The following is a 21,125-nucleotide window of genomic DNA, read 5'->3' on the forward strand; positions in this document are numbered from 1 at the left end:
TTATTCTCCATTTTGTGAACTATATGGAAAGCATTGTACGGATGGCAGTTAGGTAAACATGGCAGAAAACAAATACATTGTACATAGTTCTCCCTGGTTTCCAGCATTGAGGGTAAACAGCAAAGTTAGGCAGACAGATTTAAAAATGTTTATGTTGTAAGATGGTAATATTAGCACTAAATGAGATGGCTCATTTAGTCCTCCTTGTAAGTTATACTGCACGTCAACATGATGTCTTTTAAACTAAAATATTGCTAAGTATTGATCTTCCTGCATTTTGATATGCTGCATAGAAATAAATAAGCAAAAACTCCTCAAAACGTCCACATTGTGAATTTTTTTCTTGCCCCATAATAAAACCCATCCTTCTCATTCAACTACACTTTTGAAAACAAAACTTGACCTTTTCTGACCCCTGTATTTAAAGGTCTGTTCATAATTCAGTCTTCAATCTGTGTGTAGAGAAGCATCCATGTGGAAACATGGAAGCCTGTGAGATATGTAGCTTTTCCCTTTACACGTTACCTGACCCTATGAATCCTTTTCACAAAGGAAGGATTTATATATGCATAATTTGATGGGGGGGGAGACCCAGTTTCACTGTGCTTCAGAAAAAACACACATTTTACTCCTCCTTCTCCAGGAAAACTCAGCATGAATTTGAGTGGATGTATTGCAAGTATTAGGATGAAAAGAAAGCTAGTTGCTAAGAAGACCACCTATCTTTTTTTCACTTGGTTGGATTAATTTTTTTTCTTTTATGCAAATATATAGTTTTCTGGCTTTTAGTGCTGATGGCCATGTAGAAGTGATGATTATCACTCTATCTGAGATAAGATGCTTCCATTAGAGTAGCAGCAAATTCATCTCTGTGGTTGGGTTTTAATAGTCCAGTTAGATGGAATGTACTCCTTATACATCCATAATATGTTACAGCTATTCCAGCACTGAGGAATTTATTTATTTTATTTTAATTCCATTTATATCCCGCCCTTCTCCGAAGACTCAGGGCGGCTTACAAGCTTAGCAGTAGCCTTCATTCTATGTATATGCCTGCTTATTAGGGCTGTAAATGCATGTAAATAAATAAGGATATGGAGTTGTTTGGCATGGAAATTGTCACTGGAAACAGAATTATAGTGGAAAAACCCACTCTGTTCTCTTTGGCTATTCTGTAGTATGCACTGAAATCAATGTCTTGATTTATGACTACATTTCTGTTTTCTTTTAATCTGATTTGTTGCAATATTAGACCTAACAGGCATAGCAAGTGCCTTGTAAAGTTGACAAAGCTATGGGCACTCAAGATATGGGCAATGTTTCATTTTCCTTCCTTCCTTCCTTCCTTCCTTCCTTCCTTCCTCCCTCCCTCCCTCCCTCCCTCCCTCCCTCCCTTCCTTCCTTCCTGCTTGCCTGCCTACCTGCCTTCCTCCTTCACTCTCTCTCAGACATAGAATACATTATTTTTATTATTAATAAAATAGATTACTACAAAAATAAAATATGATAATACATTGTCCCTCTTAAAAGTATGCTTATGTCCTGGGTTCAATAAATTTTACCTCCCTTGCCATATGATTCATTTGACTTCTCTAAGTGTCACTCCATGATTACTATGCTAAGTTCACACTGGACACTTTATCTCATGATTGGTTGTTGTTAGTTTCTAAAAATTGTACTTTTGTGTATTCTAACTCTCAGTGATCCAGTTTTGCTCTCAATCTTGTCAGCATTCATTACCAAGTTCTCAAATAGAATAAATACTCATAAGTATGAGCAGAGGATAAGGCAGAAAAGGTTTATGTACTACAGAAGCATTAGGTTCTAAGGAAGAGAATACGATTCTAGATTAAGCCTACTTTGCGTGAATAAAGTTCTTTTTCCTTCCAATATAAATCTTTTCCCATGTAATACAATATAAAAAAGTGTGATCCTGACCTATTTTTATCAAAATATACAATAAGTATATTGTACATAGTCTAGATTTGCTTGGGCATTTGAAGCAGCTTACAAATTGAACAAATGCATTAAAAATAAAATTGGCAAAATAAGCAAGCCATAAATGACACAATTCACACAATGCCTTAAGACAGAGGTCTTCAAACTTGACCCTTTTATGACTTGTGGACTTCAACTCTCAGAATTCCTCAGCCAGCATGCCTGGCTGAGGAATTCTGGGAATTGAAGTCTACAGCTCATAAAAGGGCCAAGTTTGAAGACCCCTGCCTTTAGACAAACCATCGTTTAAAAGCACGACAGATGTGATCATCCATCCCATGAGGTTAAAACTAACAACTCACATTACTGAGAGATGTGTAAATTTTAAGAGCAGATGCAATAACTGTGCCAAACAACATTTCATTCAACTCATCTCCCCATGAGTTTGGGGGTTAGGCTTTTACTAGCAGGTGAATGTAGGGACTGGTTTGTGGGCAACTACCACAATGGCTCAGTGGGAAAATGAGAAATTCCAGGGCTGCAGCTTCCTTGTATGTGGGCCTAAAAGTTTTGTTTTTTCTTTATTAATCAAATTTATATGTTATTTGTTTACTAATATACTTTGTTTACTAAACTACTACTTTATTTATCAATCAAATTTATATGCTCTGCCCAGCTCATCCAAGGCAACTTTGGGCAGAGCACAACAAGATTCTGGGCTAACAACACTTTGGATAAGAGTCTCTGGTGTCTCCATCTTTCTCTCTGGGGCTTTTATGGGAAAAAATGGCAGAGCTTTTGGAAGGCTTTTTGGCCTGTCACAGATCTACTAATCATTGGAATAAATCATTTAATCAGGTCTGTATCCATTTAATGGCACCATTGTCTAGCTTGAAAATTGCTGTCTTCTCTAGTAGCATCTCATAGATGATTTTGTTGAATGTTTTGTTGAAGTCCAGTGCAGTCTTATGATACAACTGAACTGATCAGTGCATCAACTGTTATGTACTGATATTAACAGTTAATGTGTTTGATTTAAATGTGTCCCCAACTATTTTGGAGGGAAATTGAAGCTTGTATTTGAGTGGGAAACCAGCTTTCAATTTGATTGGTTGCCGCCTAGTGGCAGCACATATAAATAGCTGTCAGTCTGTCGGTTGAGTTCAGTTCTGTTATTCTGCAAATAAACCTGTTGCATTAAATCGGTCTGGTTAATGTCTCCAAGAACCCACTACACAATAGTGGCGACAAAGGTGGGATGCTGCTAAAGAAGAGAGCTGACTCCTTTCGGGTCTGAAGTCACTGGGTGACAGAACAGGCACAAGAGTCTTGGTGGGACCAGTAAGCAACATTGGAGGCACAGTTGTCCTGAGGGATCTGTCCCCAGGATCTAGGCAACTCAGCTCCTCTTGCAGCAGAAGGCAGCGACCAGGACCTCACTGAATGCCTGCCATGGCCAAGCTTGGCAGGCTCAATGAGTTTGATGTCTCCCACCCAGAACAGTGGAGGTCCTACATCTCCAGAGTGGACAACTATCTGGCATTGTTCAAAGCATTATGGAACGGACACCTAAAAATGTACCAGGCATCTGCCCCTATTTTGATGATGGCCTGATAGCAGGAGAATCTGCAGTAGTCCTAGCAGATCGCCTCAGAGCAGTGCTTCAACGGTTCTGTGAAGCGGGGTTAAAGTTAAAAAAAAGAAAAGTGTCAAACTGGAGTGGACTCTACTGATTTCTTGGGATTCCGGATAGATGCTGCTGGAATCCATCCATCAGAGGCTAAGCTAAAAGCTATCCAACAAGCCCCTAGACCTAAATCCAAAGGGGAGCTGCAGGGATTTCTGATATTCCTACACAATGATCCATCTGGTCTGGCAGAACTTGTTCTTGAAGAATAGATGATAGTTCCTGCAAAGCAATGCATTCTTTTCCAAATTCTCCCAAATTGCTTAATAAAATGTTTCAGCATTGTGCAAGATCCAGTATTAAGGTAACCAGTCTGTAATTACCCAGGTCTTCTTTTTGTTCCTTTTAAAGGTAAGAATATTAGCTTTTCTTCAATCCTATGGCATCAGGCTCATCCTCTAAGATTTTTCAAAGGTCTTAGGAGCTTTAAGATGAATACATGAACTTTTTCAAGACTCTTGGATATAATTAATCTGGTCAGTCATTCAAAATTTATTTATTTAGTTGCATTTGTATACCGCCCTTTCCCTGAGGACTCAGGGCGGTTTACAGGGAATTAAAAAATCCAACATACAAAAGTTAGAACCAAATTAAAAAATATTAAATTGACCCTGTACACAATTAAAACCCCAATTAAAATTTCTCCTCAGCCTGGGCCCGAGAGCTCAAAGAGCCAGGTCTTCAGGCCCCGGCGGAATGATCGAAGGTCGGGGGCAGTTCTCAGCTCCACCGGCAGCTGGTTCCAGAGGGCAGGCGCTCCCACTGAGAAGGCCCTATCCCTGGGTGTCACCCGCCGGCAATCTCTCACCGGCGGAACCCTGAGCAGACCCTCCCTGTGGGAGCGCACTGGGCGAAGGGCGTTTGATGCCGGCAGCAGGTGTTCCCTCAAATAACCCGGACCCAGGCCATGTAGGGCTTTATAGGTAATAACCAGCACCTTGAATTTCACCCGGAGGGCAACCGGAAGCCAATGCAGCTCGCGGAGTAGAGGTGTTACATGGGAGTATCGGGAAACCCCCATTACAACTCGCGCGGCCGCATTCTGCACCAGTTGAAGCCTCCGAGTGGTCTTCAAGGGCAGCCCCATGTAGAGAGCGTTACAGTAGTCCAAACGGGAGGTCACAAGCGCATGAGTGACTGTGCGTAGGGCGTCTCGGTCCAGATAGGGACGCAACTGGCGCACCAGGCGAACCTGTGCAAAAGCCCCCCTGGTCACGGCTCCTATGTGATCTTCAAAATTGAGCCGTGAATCCAGGAGGACGCCCAAGTTGCGAGCCCTATCAACGGGGGGTAACACCTCACCCCCCATCATTAGAGGTGGAATAACTTGGTTAACCCGAGACGCCGATATGCACAGCCACTCAGTCTTGGCGGGATTGAGACGAAGCCTGTTTCTCCCCATCCAGACCTGAACCGCCTCCAGGCACCGGGACATCACGGAGAGGGCATCACTGGGCTGGTTCGGGGTGGAAAGAAAAAGTTGGGTATCATCAGCGTACTGGTGATACCCCACCCCAAAACCACGAATGATCTCGCCCAGCGGCTTCATATAGATGTTGAACAGGAGAGGCGAGAGAACCGACCCCTGAGGGACTCCACAAATGAGAGACCTCGGGGCGGATCTCTGCCCTCCTGTCAACACCGACTGCGAGCGGCCCTGGAGGTAGGAGGAGAACCACCGTAGAACGGTGCCTCCCACTCCCAACCCCCTGAGACGCCGCAGCAGGATACCATGGTCGATGGTATCGAAAGCCGCTGAGAGATCTAATAGGACCAGGACAGAGGAGCAACCCCTGTCCCTAGCCCTCCAGAGATCATTCACCAGCGCGACCAATGCCGTCTCCGTGCTGTGTCCGGGCCTGAAGCCCGATTGGTACGGGTCCAGATAATCAGTTTCCTCCAGGAACAGAGGGAGCTGATGCGCCACCACACTCTCAACAACCTTCGCCAGAAAGCGAAGGTTGGAGACTGGACGATAGTTGTTTAAAACAGCCGGGTCCAAAGCAGGCTTCTTGAGGAGGGGTCTCACCACCGCCTCCTTCAAGGCGGCAGGGAAGACACCCTCCTTCAAAGAAGCAGTTATTACTGCATGGAACCAGCCTCGTGTTCCCTCCCGAGCCGCATAAGCTAGCCAGGAGGGGCACGGATCCAACAAACAGGTGGTGGAGCTCAGTCTCCCCATGATCCTGTCCACATCATCAGGGGAAACAGGGTCGAACTCAGTCCAGATAACATGCTCAAGACCGCCTGATTCCTCCACATCAGACTCTGCCCAGTCAGAGTCCAAGCCGGTCCGGATCCGAGCGATTTTGTCCGTCAGATGATGACTGAACTCCTCGGCTCGTCCCTGCAAGGGATCCTCCCTCACCTCCTGGTTAAGGAGGGAGCGAGTCACCCTAAACAGGGCGGCCGGGCGATTATCTGCGGACGCGACAAGGGCGGCAAAGTAGTTAGACTTCGCCGTCCTTATCGCCGCAAGATAAGACCTTATAAAGGTTCTTAACTGCAATCGGTCAGATTCGGATCGGCTGGATCTCCAACCGCTCTCTAGACCTCGTCTCCGACGCTTCATCTCCCGGAGCTCCACCGAGAACCATGGAGCCCAACGGGATCTGCGCCGAGTCAGAGGTCGCATGGGTACAACACAGTCGAGTGCCCTGGTGGCAGCCGTTTCCCAGGCCTCCACCAGAGCCTCGACTGGGCTGTGGGTAAGGGTGATAGGTATCGGCCCAAGCGCCCTCTGGAACCGGTCCGGGTCCATTAGGCGCCTGGGGCGGAACCACCTGGTCGGTTCCGCCGCCCAGCGGCGGGGGATGGCATGACGGAAAACCAGCCTCAGGAGGTAATGATCTGACCATGACAGAGGGGTGATGGACGGAGAACCCCCTCCCAGATCATCCAACCACTGTCCAGACAGGAACACCAGGTCGAGAGTATGATCCCCCTCGTGAGTAGGGCCCTCAATAACCTGGGTCAGGCCCATGGCTGTCATGGAAGCCATGAACTCCCGAGCTAACTCCGACGACCCCCCCAGTGATGGCAGGTTGAAGTCACCCAGGACTATAAGCCTGGGGAACTCCACCGCCAACCCTGAGAGGGTGTCGAGCAGCTCAGGCAGGGCTGTTGCCACACAGCTGGGCGCCAGGTATGTGAGCAACAAGCCCAACTGAACCCGAGGACCACATCTCAAGAGGAGGGATTCACTCCCGGCCATCTGGACAATGGTGGCCTCCCGGGGACACAAAGTCTCCCGAATAACCACTGCCACCCCACCACCCCTGCCCTGAGCCCGTGGCTGGTGCAGCACCCGGAAACCTGGCGGGCATAACTCGGTGAGAGGCACCCCTCCCTCCGAACCCAACCAAGTTTCCGTGATGCACGCTAGATCCGCACATTCCTCCTCGATCAGATCACGGATGAGGGGAGCTTTGTTAAACTACGGATCTAGCGTTAAAATAGACCAACCTGAGCTCAGGGGCCTGATCACCCTCATCCCCGGGTAGGAGGGTGCTAACCGGAGGGTCGGAGCGCGCCACCGCTCGAAGATAGCGGGGGCGCGATCCCAGATGTTGATATGGCCCTCCGCGCAAACACCTGCTGCCATTCCCTATCGCCGTGGGGATTTGAAGCCCCACTCCCACATTCCCAGAACCAGCAGCCACCTCCCCCGACCCCGTCCCGTCAGGACCTCTAACAGGACCAGACTGAGTGCCGGTTAAAGATTCCCTCCCTACCCCCCCCTCCCTCCCCCTCCCTAACCTCTTAAAATAACCGGCTAAAAATTTTATCAGGGGCCTCTTAGCATGTCTTGACTCGAGGCCCCTATCTAAGCCCAGCCACCTCTCGGAATCCCAAAGCTTGGGATCGTCATTAAGGGGAGTATGGAAACAGGCGACAGGTCGCGCCCATGAGGCAGGAACTGCCCTAAGGGCATACAAGTCCGCTTCGGAGTAATAATAAATCATACTGCGCTGAGATAGTCTTTTAGGGCAGATGTTGTGTCCAAAGGATCGCTCAATGATGGTGTATAGATGGTAAAAAGTCCAGTAGGCACCTCTCCTAGTCTGCAAAGCCATCTCAGCTCTCACCTGAGATGGAAATCCAAAGGACAACCTCAGTCGTCCTCTCACTCTGGCTGAGGAGTCCAATCAGGAGCAGAGAGAGAAAAGGGGATCCTGAGCCAGGGCCACCCCAACTGGTCTCTCACACCAGTGAGGTGGTTACTGGCCAGTCCAAAACCATCCTCCCACCACGGTCCGGTCCCAGCCACATTGGACTATCAATAGGAGGGATCTTAGTTCCCATCAGGCATGGAGCTAGCCATAATGCCTGCCTGTCAGCCGAAAAAGTAAGAACAGGCAGGCCAGGCCTCTGTCAATCCTCGCATCTCCGGCCAGCGCCACCAGTCCGGGGGGGGGGGAAGAACAGGAACATTCTTTCCCAAGCACCCATCCGCCAGTTCAGGCAATCTTCTAACGGCGGAGAGAGGCAATCCCAGCAGATGTATTAAGTCCGGGAATTCGCCAACATGTCCGCCGGGGCCGATGACCAGGCCCACCATCTGCAGCCACCATCCGGGAGGAGAAAAAGGCTCCGCGCCGCCAAAAACGGCGCCAGCCAGCTGGTGATCGTAAGAAGATCTCTGACCGGTGGGGATCGTCGCCGCTGCCCCTCCGACGAGCAGAGGGTATTCACGGCAAACAGGCAGAAAGAAGGAAGGCAAGGCAAGGCGTCCCGGACTTCTCGGCGCCATAGCGGAGAACAGCAGGTCGGCAGGCAGGCAAAGTCTCAAACGCCGCAGTTCAAATCAGAAGCCGCTAGCTGGGGGGGGGGCTGAGCACCACAAAAAGCAGCGCCCAGCAGCTGTTTTAAAATCCCCCCAATCCCCAGAGACGCCTCGGCAAGCCGGCAGAAGAGGGAAGCAAGGAAGGCATCCCGGACTTCACATCGCTGTCGCAGTGCTCAACGCCATAGCGAAGCTCGGCAGATCGGCAGGCAGGCAGTTCTCAAGAGCCGACAGTTCAGAGCAGCAAGCTGACAGTTCGGAGGGGGGGGGGCTCAGCGCCACAAGGAGCAGCGCCCAGCAGCTGTTCCAGAGTCCTCCCAATCCCCAGAGTCACCTCGGCAAGCCGGCAGAAAAGAAAAATCAGGCAAGGCGTCCCGGGCTTCACGGCGCTGCAACAGCGTTCGGCGCCATAATAGAGCTCGACAGGTCGGCAGGCGGCAGTTCTCCAGCGCCGCTAGTTTGGAGGGGGGGGGCTCGGCGCCGCAAAGAATAGCGCCCAGCAGCTGTTTGTCAACTCCCCCACCCCCAGAGTCGCCTATCCATACCGTGGGCCTCCCTAAGCGAATTCCTTGGAGCCCTCGAAGAGCGCCCGAAGCTTAGGTTGCGTCCGTCGCCATCTTGGGCCAAAAAAATAAAAAAAAAAATAAAAAATGGCTGGGTATTCCCCTAAACATATGTTTTTGCTTATCTTGGGTTATCAGTTTCACCTTGTGTCATTGTTTCTCTTAAATCCATTTGAATAGATTCCCTTTAGAGAGAAAAGTCACTTGTTAGAATCTTTCTGTCCTCTGCTTTAGCTTTTCTGACTTTCTTTTTGCAGATATTAGCTTTTATCTGTAATTCAATAATTGCAGGTATGCCTTCTGCATGATTATACTCCCTTTCCATTTTCTGTAGAGGTCCCTTTTAATTCTTCACTCAATTGAAAGCACTTTATGCAGCCACAGAAGTTACCTAAGCAGTTTCTTATTCCCTTTTTTTCTTTCATTGGGATACTGTATGGTTAGGAAAGGGACGCGGTGGCTCAGTGGGTTAGGATGCTGAGCTTGTCGATCAGAAGGTCGGCAATTTGGCGGGTCGAATCCAGAGTGCCACGTAGCAGAGTGAGCGCCTGTTACTTGTCCCAGCTTCTGCCAACCTAGCAATTTGAAAGCACATAAAAATGCAAGTAGAAAAATAGGGACCACTACGGTGGGAAGGTAACAGCGTTCCATGCGCCTTTGGCGTCTAGTCATGCCGGCCACATGACCACGGAGATGTCCTCGGACAAGCGCTGGCTCTTCGGCTTTGAAACGGAGATGAGCACCGGCCCCTGGAGTTGGAAATGACTAGCACGCATGTGCGGGGGAACCTTTACCTTTACCTTTTATGGTTAGGCAGTTCCCAATCTTCCTATATTTCCTTTGACTGAAGGATTTCTGACAATGGGATCCTGCCTAATACTTCTCAAAATCCGCTGAAATTGACTTTCCTGAAATCCAGTGTGCATATACAACTTTGCTCCAAATTAATTTTCAATTTATAGTATTTTGAATCTCAAAATGATGTGATCACTCTCTCTTTTACCTTTTTGACCAGCTAATTAAAATCAGAGTCAGTCCTATTTTCTTCTTCAACCTTGTGGGAAATGAAACAGTAAGCAACAGTAACCACTGAGGAATAATTTTGATCTTATAGTCAAGCTGTTTTCCAGATATTGAAGTTTTCTGTTATTGCTGCTTTCTTCTGTGAAATTGCTGTGATCTAGTTCAGGACTGCATTCTCTAGATTTTCTGCCTAACCTGGCAGTCTATTACATACCCTCACACAATACCTTGGTTGTTTCCCTTTCCTTATGTTCCTACCCAAATATTGTGCACATTAAGGAAGATAGAAGCCCTAACATTTCAGTTAACAAAAAAAACCCACATACAAATCAATATTTACATTTTGATTCTCATCACCCACTGGAACACAGAATGGGAGTGATTAGAACCCTACACCACCAGGCTGAATTGCCTACCAGTAAAGAGGGAAAAGAAAAATAACTAAAACATGTCAAGGGATCCCTCAGACGTTGTGGTTATCCTAACTGGACCTTCATCAAATTCAGAAAAAGAACCAACAGGCATTCCTCCATTACAGACAAAGAAGACATCAATGAACGTAGCAACATTGTCATTCTGTACGTTGCAGGAATATCTGAAAAGCTCAGAAGAATTTTCAACCAACACAACGTACTGTACATGTACACTTTAAACCCAAGAATACACTAAGGCAGAAGCTTGTCCACCCCAAGGATAAAACACCCAGACAAAAACCGAGCAATGTGATATATGCAATACGGTGCAGTGAACATGTGCAGATCTGTATATTGGTGAAACAAAACAACCACAAGCACATGGTACAACATAGGAGATCAAACCCAACAGGTCAAGATTCAGCTGTCTACCTGCATGTTAACAATGAATTGCCCTCTCCCAACAGAGGGGGAAGGATCTTTGTAGATCTCCCATCTACAAAGCAGCTCTTGCAGCAGTGCCAAGAAGATTCCACAACCAATGCACCCTGAGGGCAAAGATAAACTGCCAAGGGGCCTCAAGAGTTCTCACAAAGAATGCTAATGGACCAGATGACTACAAAGAAATACAATCCTTCCACCCCCACCCCCAAGTTAGAACCTATACTCCATCCTCTCCCCCCCCAAAATCACAACTGATGAAGTTTCTTGGATGAGAAATTAAATGTTTTGTTCTTCTTCCTCAAGGAAATAACAATCCAGCTGCCTTTTGAAAAAGCACTCTTTAGAGAACTATGATCTGGATGACTTAAGAATCTCCACAGACTTTTATGTTTGAGTTTACAAATCTGATCAAAATGATTCTAGGTTTCTGGGTTTTTCTAGGGCAGCAAATGCAGTCAGCATTTCAATATCTTTGTCAGGTTCAAATTGGACCTCAGGCCATTAATTTTAGAAATCAAATAAGTACTATAGTCAAATTGTTCTTCCAGTTTTCTCTGACATTCCTTTGATCCTTAAATTATTTCTCCTGTTACAAGCCTATAAATCTGCCAACTCAATCTTTATTTCAGAAATATTCTTTTGAGTCTTGCTTGTCTCTAAAGTATTACTTGTGGCCATATTACAAGCTTTGCTGCCTACCTGAGCCATATCTGCCATTTGTCATGACATTTCCTTAAATTGTTTCCTCATTGCTCATACGTACCTGCCCAGTCTTCAATTACTCCCACCATGTGTTTGTATCATTCTGTCTTCCATTCTTTTTAAAGTTGTTTTTTATTTGTCCAATTATATCCATATCAGATGTCTGTCCATGCCTGTGAGGAGTGCTTTCTTCCTTCATTGCTTTTTCTTCGTTGCTGGAAGGGATGCCTTTTTAACCTTCTCCAGGTCTTCCAAATAAGCTTTAATTCCCTTTTCTTTATGCAGTATCTCCTTCCTTAATATCCTGCTTAAATTATCTTACTACTTGATAAAATATTTAGTAAGATAACTTAACAATATTAGAAAAAATAGCTAGGTAGGGGAAAAACCAGGAAGCTCAGCATGCCATCTTTATCAGTGGCTAGCCATAAACCTCTGCCCCTCCTTCACATAAAATGTTTCTTCTCTCCTTTTATCTGTCTTATTCCTTTTAAATAAACCATACCTTTCCATCTTTGCATTTCCATTTATGACTTTCATTTTATTAAATTTCAATAGGTAAAAGTAAAGGTTCCCCAGGACATGCGTGTTAGTCGTTTTCAACTCTAGGGGCTGGTGCTCATCTCCGTTTCAAAGCTGAAGAGCCAGCGCTTGTCCGAGGATGTCTCCGTGGTCATTTGACCAGCATGACTAGATGCCAAAGGCGCATGGAACGCTGTTACCTTCCCACCGTAGTGGTCCCTATTTTTCTACTTGCATTTTTACGTGCTTTCGAACTGCTAGGTTGGCAGAAGCTGGGACGAGTAACAGGCGCTCACTCTGTTGCGCGGCACTTGGGATTCGACCCGCCGAACTGCTGACCTTCTGCTCGACAAGCTCAGCGTCCTAACCCACTGAGCCCCCACATCCCTTAAATTTCAATAATGCCTACTAAATTATATTCAAATTCCTGCATGAAAATTTCTATTTCTTCCCCTTGTTTCCCCATGCTCTGCAAGTTTGAGAATCACTAGAATACTTGAGTCACATAATTTAATATTCCTTCCTTCCAAACAACCTACATATGCCTCCCAATCCTGTTCCCAATGCTTGACATTACACCATCTTTTTCATCCCCTTCAGGTTTCAATTTGAAGCCTTCCAGATCAAGTCTGCAAAGCACCTTCACAAAACATTCTTCCTCTTCCCTCAAGAGACTTCTATTATTCGTTTGCAATGTTCTTCTCTCTCTTCCTGGACCATATCCTTCAACAAGAACATTGAGGAAAACACCACTTGTGTCCCCAGCTCTTTCACCCTCCTTCATTAATCTCTTGCAACATCTTCATGATTCCGTCATGTTATGTCACTTGTACCCATTTGTTATGTCATTTGATGAGGAGAAAGGAATAATTGTTAGAGTGCATAAAGAGTCTCAGAAACCTTTTCTTCATATCTTGATCTGTGGCCCAGGAAGACAGCACATTTCTCTTGGTAAACTATCCAACTGAAAGATTACTGCTTTGCTCTCCTGCTCTCAGTAGGGAGTCTCTGATCACCACTACCTGGAGGCAGGAATATTTACCTTTTTGGAGTTGTAGAGTCTTCTTCTTCCTTACTTCCTGATATTTGTGGGCAAGGCTTTTAATCTAGGAGGTCATCGGAAGGGAGGCCCTGGAATCAATTCTGAACGTTGAGAAAATAAGGGTTCTTTTATTTATAGACCAGGGCCTTTATGTCACATCTCTCCATGTCTCTATTCCTTCCATTTTTATTTTATCTTCTGGGAGGCTTCTTGGCATCATCCTCCCACAAGTACGTTCTGTTTTAAATTGAAACATTTCTTCCTTTAAAAGTTGAGAGGTGGGCCTTTAGTCAGGAGGCCAAGCAGCCTGTGGCAGGTGGAGTCTCATCATCTTTAGGAGCAAAATTAAAAAGGCCTGTTGATCATGAGAGAAGTTCTCTAGCTCCATGTTCTTCTGATGAATAATAATCCACAAACAAAAAATCTTCTCCCTAGACCTCTTTACCAGATGTGGTGGTGAATCGCCCTGTTCTCCTGTTTATGAGGGTTCTCAGTCATTTCCCTGTTCTACTCCTTTAGTGAATTTATTCTCTGAAAGCTGCCTTTCTTATATGTCCTCTGAAGCTGCCTCAGCCATATCAGCCAAAAACAAAGGCAGGTCCTTACATCCAGACAAAGTAGGCAGTCAGCAGCTTTCAAGAAATAACTGCAGGAATCAATTAGCAATGCATAGGAAGCAGTCAGTAGAAGCTAATCTGTAATCTCCACCCCTCTGCCCAGGTCTTTCTCTTCCTCTTACATAGTATCTTCCCTCTCCTCAGAGGGAACTCCTCTGAAAAACTCCTGCTAAGGGTTCACTTATCTGTTTGCTCAATACTCCTACGTTTTCATCTGGAAACATTTAAGTTGGCCACTTCTGTACTTAGGAACATCATTCTTTTTAGATTCATCTGGCCTCTGTTTTGACTGTATTTAAAAGGACCTTCAAAACTTGGCTTTCCTCTCAAATCTGGACTGCAGTGAGTGGTAGGTTCTCTGTATTTCTTTTGGCTTTTTCCTGGACATTTCCCATTTGTATTTTATCTGTATTATACTGATGCTTTTTATTTTATGTAACCCACAGTAATTAAAGAATTGGGAAGCCTCTTAAACTTAATGAAATAAATAAAATAAATTACTTCTGTTTATTACCATATAAAATATGTTTGTTAATAATCATATGTATGAGAATAAGGTAAAGGATTTTTTTTTTAAAAAAAAGGAAAAAATGGCATTTTTTTCTAAAAATGCCATAATACAGGAGAATACTTTTCTAGTTTTTTTTCACCAAAGTGAGGCTTGCAATACAAAGAAGTGTAAATTGTACTTCTTATTGGAGTGACTAGTATAATTTATTAATAAAAACTATTATTTCCTTGCTACTTATGGCAGTGAAACGTGTACTCTGAAAAAGGCAGACAGGAGAAGAGTGGATACCTTTGAACTGTGGAGTTGGAGGTGACTAATATGTATCCCATAGACTGCAAAAATATCAAAGAAGTCCTAGATCGAACCTCACCAAAAATATTTCAGGAAGCCAAGATTGCCAAACAGAGGCTGTCATGCTTGGTCATGTCATGAGAACTGTTTCACTCGAAAAGTCAATCATGCTGGGAGTGATCAGCAAAAAAGAAGAAGTGGCCACTCTATCACCCACTGGCGGGACATTATAAAGGACGACACTGGAATGATCATGGTGGATCTGAAGAAGGTGGTGCGAGATAGAGGGGCATGGAGACTGCTGATCCATAGAATGGCTGAGGATCAGACATGACTGAATGACTGATGACAACAATGATTATTTCCAGAATAAAGTATCATGCTTAGCTAGAAGTTTTAAAAAGCATATGCATATGTGTGCATATCTAGTTTCTTCCGCCTTCCTAGATTGATGCTCAAGCTTCTTTTTGAGGATTAGTTGCTATTGAAAGAGAAGGGCCTTAGAAATCTGTATGACTGAATTTGAATCGTAGTTTAATGTGAAAATGTTCATCTTGGTTCATCGTCAAGATCAGTGTGGTAAGGATGTAAGTTCCCAAAGCTAGTTTTAGATCTACTAACCTTTCATAAGATACCTACTGAGATAACTTATCAGAGGACATCCCCATTAAAAAAAAACAGAAAACAAACCAGAGGGATACTCTGTAGTTATCGTATCTCAATGTATCCTATATGCAATAAATGAATTAATTGTGGACCTCTAAGAAAAAAATGATTAGTACATTGTCGAAGATCAAAATAGCAGGAAAAAGGTATTATTAATAGCACCATAGCATTAGTAACATTTCCTAATCTTCTTTCTGTGAGAATAAGCTAGGCTACTCTATAAATCTGCATGAAGATAATGTTCCACTTTGCTTTATAGCAATTTTGCATTATTTCATTTGTAGAATATGCTGTCAAGTTCACAGCATGAAGCTTTGCAAAGAAAATCTTGATTTAATAGTTTTGCATTACAATATTTCCTGAAGAATCTTATGATTAGCACACTATGTCTTGACACTGTGAACTGCAGCTTTTCTATGGAAATAAGAGTTTAGTTAACATTTCCTTTAGCATTATAGTAGTAAATGAAAGCAAAAAGGAAGGAACCAAATCTATTAAATATAGTGATTTAAAATACTGTAATTTGCTTACAGTTTTGATGAGTTTATTCAGTGTGAATTGTTAGGGACAATTTTTATAACCTTTTAAAATATTGAAATGTATGAAACAAACCTAAAATACACTGAGCAGAGTTGGTTTTTCAAAGAAGCCCTTTCCTTACACTTAAAATCCTCATAGGTACACATAATCCTCAACATACGAGGGCAATTTGGAAATAAACCTCCGTTTGAGCATGAGCGAGAAATAGGCAGGGATAGCAATGCCTGTCCTGTGGCGCCATACGCAGTAGTTCAGTGGGCAGTAGGACTGGAAAGAGAAGATTGTGTTGCAGTTGACCCATCCACTAGATCAGGGGTAGGCAACCCTGGCTCTTTTATGACTCGTGGACTTCAACTCCCAGAATTCCTGAGCCAGCCATGCTGGCTCAGGAATTCTGGGAGTTGAAGTCCACGAGTCATAAAAGAGCCAAAGTTGCCCTACTCCTGCACTAGATCAATTGAAAATGAACCCTGTCATAGAAAATCCTACCAAATGTGAAGTATGTGCAGTAATATGATTCCTGTGTGCAAAAAAACTTGATGAATTGCAGCTGATGAAAGTTTTTTTGCACAAAGGAATCGTATTACCGCGTGCACTTCACATTTGGCGGGATTTTTTACGGCGGGGTTCATTTCCAATTGATCTAGTGGACAAGTCAACTGCAACACAACCTTCTCTTTCCACTCCTCACTGCCCACTGAACTACTGTGCATGGCGCCATAAAACAGGCATTGCTATCCCCGCCTATTTCTCGCACATGCTCAAACGGAGGTTTATTTCCAAATTGCCCTTGTACAACACAATTGGTACCAGAATTTTCCCTTGCCAAGCCAGATGATTGTTTTAAAAGCTGTGCATGATTTAACAACCTTTTTTTGCCACAGTTGTTAAGTGAATCACTGCAGTGGTTAAGTGAATCATGTGGTCATTAAGCAAGTCTGGATCACCCCATTGATTTTGCTTGTTGGAGGCCTGCTAGGAAAGCTGCAAATAGTGATCATGTGATCCCAGGATTATGAAACTATCGTAAATACATGCCGATTGCCAAGCACTTGAATTTTGAATAAATGACTGTGGGGATGCTGCAACAGTTGTAAGGTCAAGGACCAGCCATTTGTCACTTTTCCCAGTGTTGTTGTAACTTCAAACGGTTGCTAAATGAATAATTGTAACTCAAGGACTACCTGAATCCACAGTGCCATTCCTACCTTTTGAGTATAGCTATTTTGTTCTTATCGTGACAACACCCATGGGCAGCTAGGCTGATTTCCTTCTGACTTGGCTGTCAAAATTACAAACAGCAAACCTTGTTCCACAGTTTCAGTTGAACACGGAGGTGGGCAACTTCTCATTTTGTGGGACTGCTTTTCTCCATGACTTCCTACTTGGGCTGCACTGAGTCTGGAGTGTCAATCTTTATAGTTAGCTTTGCAGATTTTTGCAAACTGACCTATTTCCTTTCCCCCAATCACTATAAATTAATATGGCAACTGGAAAGGAGAGGGGTTGCCTCTAATTTTTGCAGGTTGTTATTTGTCGGTTTGAAAATGCACAGGTTGCTGCTGAAGTCATGTGAGAATGATCAGTGGCAACCTGTGCATTTTCAAACCGACAAATAACAACCTGCAAAAATTAGAGGCAACCCCTCTCCTTTCCAGTTGCCACTGCTGCAATAGTGTTTGTGATCATGGCCTCATGGAAGAACCCTCAATAGTAAAACAGGAGTCAATAACATGACACCGCTGCTAAAATGGCAAATGCAATTATTGCCTGCCTCAATAAATACATAATATCCAAATCAGAAAAAGCACTGATCAAATCACATCTCAAATTCTGGCGGGGTGGGGTGGGGGGGAGAAGAGGTTATGTTTTAAGAAAGTTTCAAAGAAACTGGACCAGCTGCAGAATAAGACAATGAAGATGAGTAAAAGACTACAGATTAAGTCTTACAAGAAGTGACTGAGAAAATGGATGGATGGATGGATGGATGGATGGATGGATGGATGGATGGATGGATGGATGGATGGATGGAAAGACAGGCAGACACATTTTACACTTTTATGCTTTGCATTCAAAAAGTCCAGGTTCACTTTTTAGCACATTCAGATACTACTGTTAGTAAATACGAATGAAACCCGGTAGCCAGTCAGTGTAAATAATATTGCAATAATCTTAGTGTAAGAGAGGCTCCTATGTTTTTGATATTGTTTTCTTAATGCCTCCCTGTTAGACTTTCAAGGTAGATCAGGCCAGGAAATAGAATTCAGGAAGACTAGAACTGTATTTTATTTATAAGCCTGGTTGTGTCTTTTATGTCTCTCTGTCTTAAACTCCTGGGAATTGCAGGGGAAGAGCTAGTGTGAAGTTCACTGTACCTATCTGAACTCAACACATTTCAATAGAAGAGAATATATGTAACTCAAGGAAAACACTTAGCAACAGAATAGTATGTTAAATCTAGAAAATTATATATCCGTTTAAAATATTTTTTACTTACTTTGTGTTGTTCTGACAGCATTTCTTGCTTCTTCATTGATAAAACACTCTTGTCTGTTATTTTCTCTTTCTGGCCAAAAGTGGCAAAATCCAGCTAAAATATGACAACATATTTTCCATCACCTTTATTGAACCACATTCCACATTTCTCTATTTTCCTACATAAAGTAAAATAAAATCCTGACTTCCAATCTAATCCTGCTGTAAGAAAGTTTAATAAGTAAACTCTCGGATACATTCTTACATATGATTGATATGCTTCACAAAATGTACAGATTGACTAGGCCTATAGGAGTTTAAACTTTGTATGCATGCCTTTCAAAAAACATATGTAGATGCCTGGATATCTAGTGGAAGTAATATTTTCATATTGGGAAAACATTATTCAGTGTTAATTGTAGCACTTCCAAGTATTAAAATCTAAAGAAGACAAGTCTCTTTTCTTCCTTTTTAAGACTCAGTCCTCCCATCTTCTATGCATTTAGATTTATTATTCTTTACTAAAAATATATATGTAATTGATCACTCATTAGAACAACATGAAACCATTATCTACCATTTCATGTAATATATATAATGTTACCACAAGAAGCACATGAATGTAATATCTTAATATTACCACAAGGATATATGTAATTGATCACTCATTAGAACAACATGAAACTTCTGTTTCACAAGGTCTCCTAAAATGCAAAATAAATAAAAATTAAAAGTAATGTACAAATAAACTCAGAGAAGGGAGGGAGGGAGGGAAGGAGGGAGGGAGGGAGGGAGAAGGAAGGAAGGAAGGAAGGAAGGAAGGAAGGAAGGAAGGAAGGAAGGAAGGAAGGAAGGAAGGAAGGAAGGAAGGAAGGAAGGAAGGAAGGAAGGAAGGAAGGAAATGTATAATTTACTTGGGCAATTATTTGTATTAAAATATATATGAGAATATGAAATGTAAGAGAGCTAAGCATATGATTACTATCATCTAGAACAAAGAGCCTTGGTGGATCAGTGGGCTAATGCCTCCTTAAGTAACACCAGCTGCCTGCAATTATTGCAGGTTCGCATCCCACCAGGCTCAAGGTTGACTCAGCCTTCCATCCTTCCGAGGTAGGTAAAATGAGGACCCAGATTGTTGGGGGCAATTAAGCTGACTTTGTAATAATGCCGCTTGGGGGGGTGTATGAAAGCCCTAATAAGCAGGCATATACATAGAATGAAGGCTACTGCTAAGCTTGTAAGCCGCCCTGAGTCTTCGGAGAAGGGCGGGATATAAATGGAATTAAAATAAATTAAAAAAATATAAACTGTATCCTCTCAATAACCTGTTCTGCATCATACATAAGTATTGAGGCAGATTAAGATAATGAGATAAGGATGAGGAATTTTAGGATTGGAAATATTTTCAACAGTAATGTATATAGGATTACAGGTTGATTACTCCAGAGCCATAGCTTATACAACTATCTTCTAGTATCATTTTTAGTTTTGTAAAAATGCCTAACAATTATCAGCTAGGTGTTATCAGTCATAATTAAGTTGGTAGATCTTTAAAACAATTTCTGCTTTAATTCAAATGTTTACAAAAGAGTGTACATTCTGAACATAGAAAACATATTTCATTTGCTTAATCAATGGGATTTCAGCAATCTTACGTTTAGAATTTCAATCAGTGTCACCACCAATTACTAGCACTGTAAAATTTATCAATTTCTGGGAGGCAGCGAAAGTCCAGGGAGCCTGGCCTGCTATGGTCCATGGGGTTGTGAAGAACTGGACATGACTTAGCGACTGAAGAACAACTATTTTATGCTACTGGGAAACTCAACTATTTTTAAAAGAATTTTTAATTTTTTACCTTTTTATTTTTTATAAATAGCTCAAGGCAGCAAATATACCTAATACTCCATCCTCCTCCTATTTTTGCCACAACAGTCCTGTGAGGTGGGTTAGACTGAGAGAGAATGACTGGTCCAGGATCACCCTGCTGGCTTTCCTATCTAAGAACTAGACAAGATTAGAATGCAAATTAAGCCAGGACCTTAACCATTAAACCAAACTTGCTCTCTACCATGTATACATGAATGCTATATTTATAACTATTAAAACTACATAACTCCTTGCATTTTAAACTGAATACTTTGATCCCCAAACTCTAATTGTAAGCTACGAATGGATTGCTAAATATTCCACAAATACAACTCCCAAAACTTTGGATAACAGCATGACACAAAAGAAACACACAATCTCAACCTCGCTCATGTATATATAAAATATAATGTGGCTAATTCCAGTGTTTATGTATGTCCCACTGAAAGCCACTGAACTTAAATTTAGATTGGATTCTTCCTAATATGCTAATTAATTTAAAATGTTCATAGAGAAAATCACATCGCATAAAACTTCTATGTAATTTAAATAATCCTTAACAGTGTTTTACAAGGAGATCAATACATTTCAGTTTAAATACTGTGATAATCCGTTTCTATAGGTATCGACTGAATTTCCCTGTAGCCTGTTGCAAAGCAAAAGAGTGGGACAAATTGCATATTTTTATATACAAAACAGGGTGATAAAAGGCTAGCTGCAGGTATTTTGGGGAAAGTGCATTTTAATAAGGATCTATTCAATGCAGGAACAAATGGAGTAAAAGACGTTCGCATTATCAAGTTTGGTGGAAAAGCCCTGTCCCTTTCTAACAACAAAATCAATCATTTATCCAGACTGTGGGGAGTCAAAGTTAGTTGCTGAAAAGAGATCCATATATAAAACAAGTCAATAACTCATTGTGTGTTATTGTTGAGCTGAAGAAGCCTGCTTTCAAAATGTGGCCCTGCTTCTCTCCAAATGAATGTCACTGTATTCAGAGAGTGGGAGGGAGGCTTTTTTTTGTTACTGGCAG

At 43.0% G+C, this 21,125-nt stretch overlaps 1 protein-coding gene across 1 annotated transcript in view; it reads right to left on the reverse strand.

Moving 5' to 3' along the window:
• The window catches only part of DCDC1 (doublecortin domain containing 1), a gene marked incomplete at both ends in the record, with an annotated part of 278,965 nt that overhangs the window by 177,209 nt on the left and 80,631 nt on the right, over positions 1 to 21,125 (reverse strand). Inside the window, one exon of the mRNA XM_081329080.1 lies at positions 18,243 to 18,335. Within this exon, the coding sequence (XP_081185206.1) occupies positions 18,243 to 18,335 (93 nt within the window). The remainder of the gene's footprint in view (positions 1 to 18,242; positions 18,336 to 21,125) is intronic.

Source organism: Vipera berus, assembly GCF_964194415.1.
Source record: "Vipera berus genome assembly, chromosome: 1".
In the NCBI taxonomy this organism is placed as follows: Eukaryota; Metazoa; Chordata; class Lepidosauria; order Squamata; family Viperidae; genus Vipera; species Vipera berus.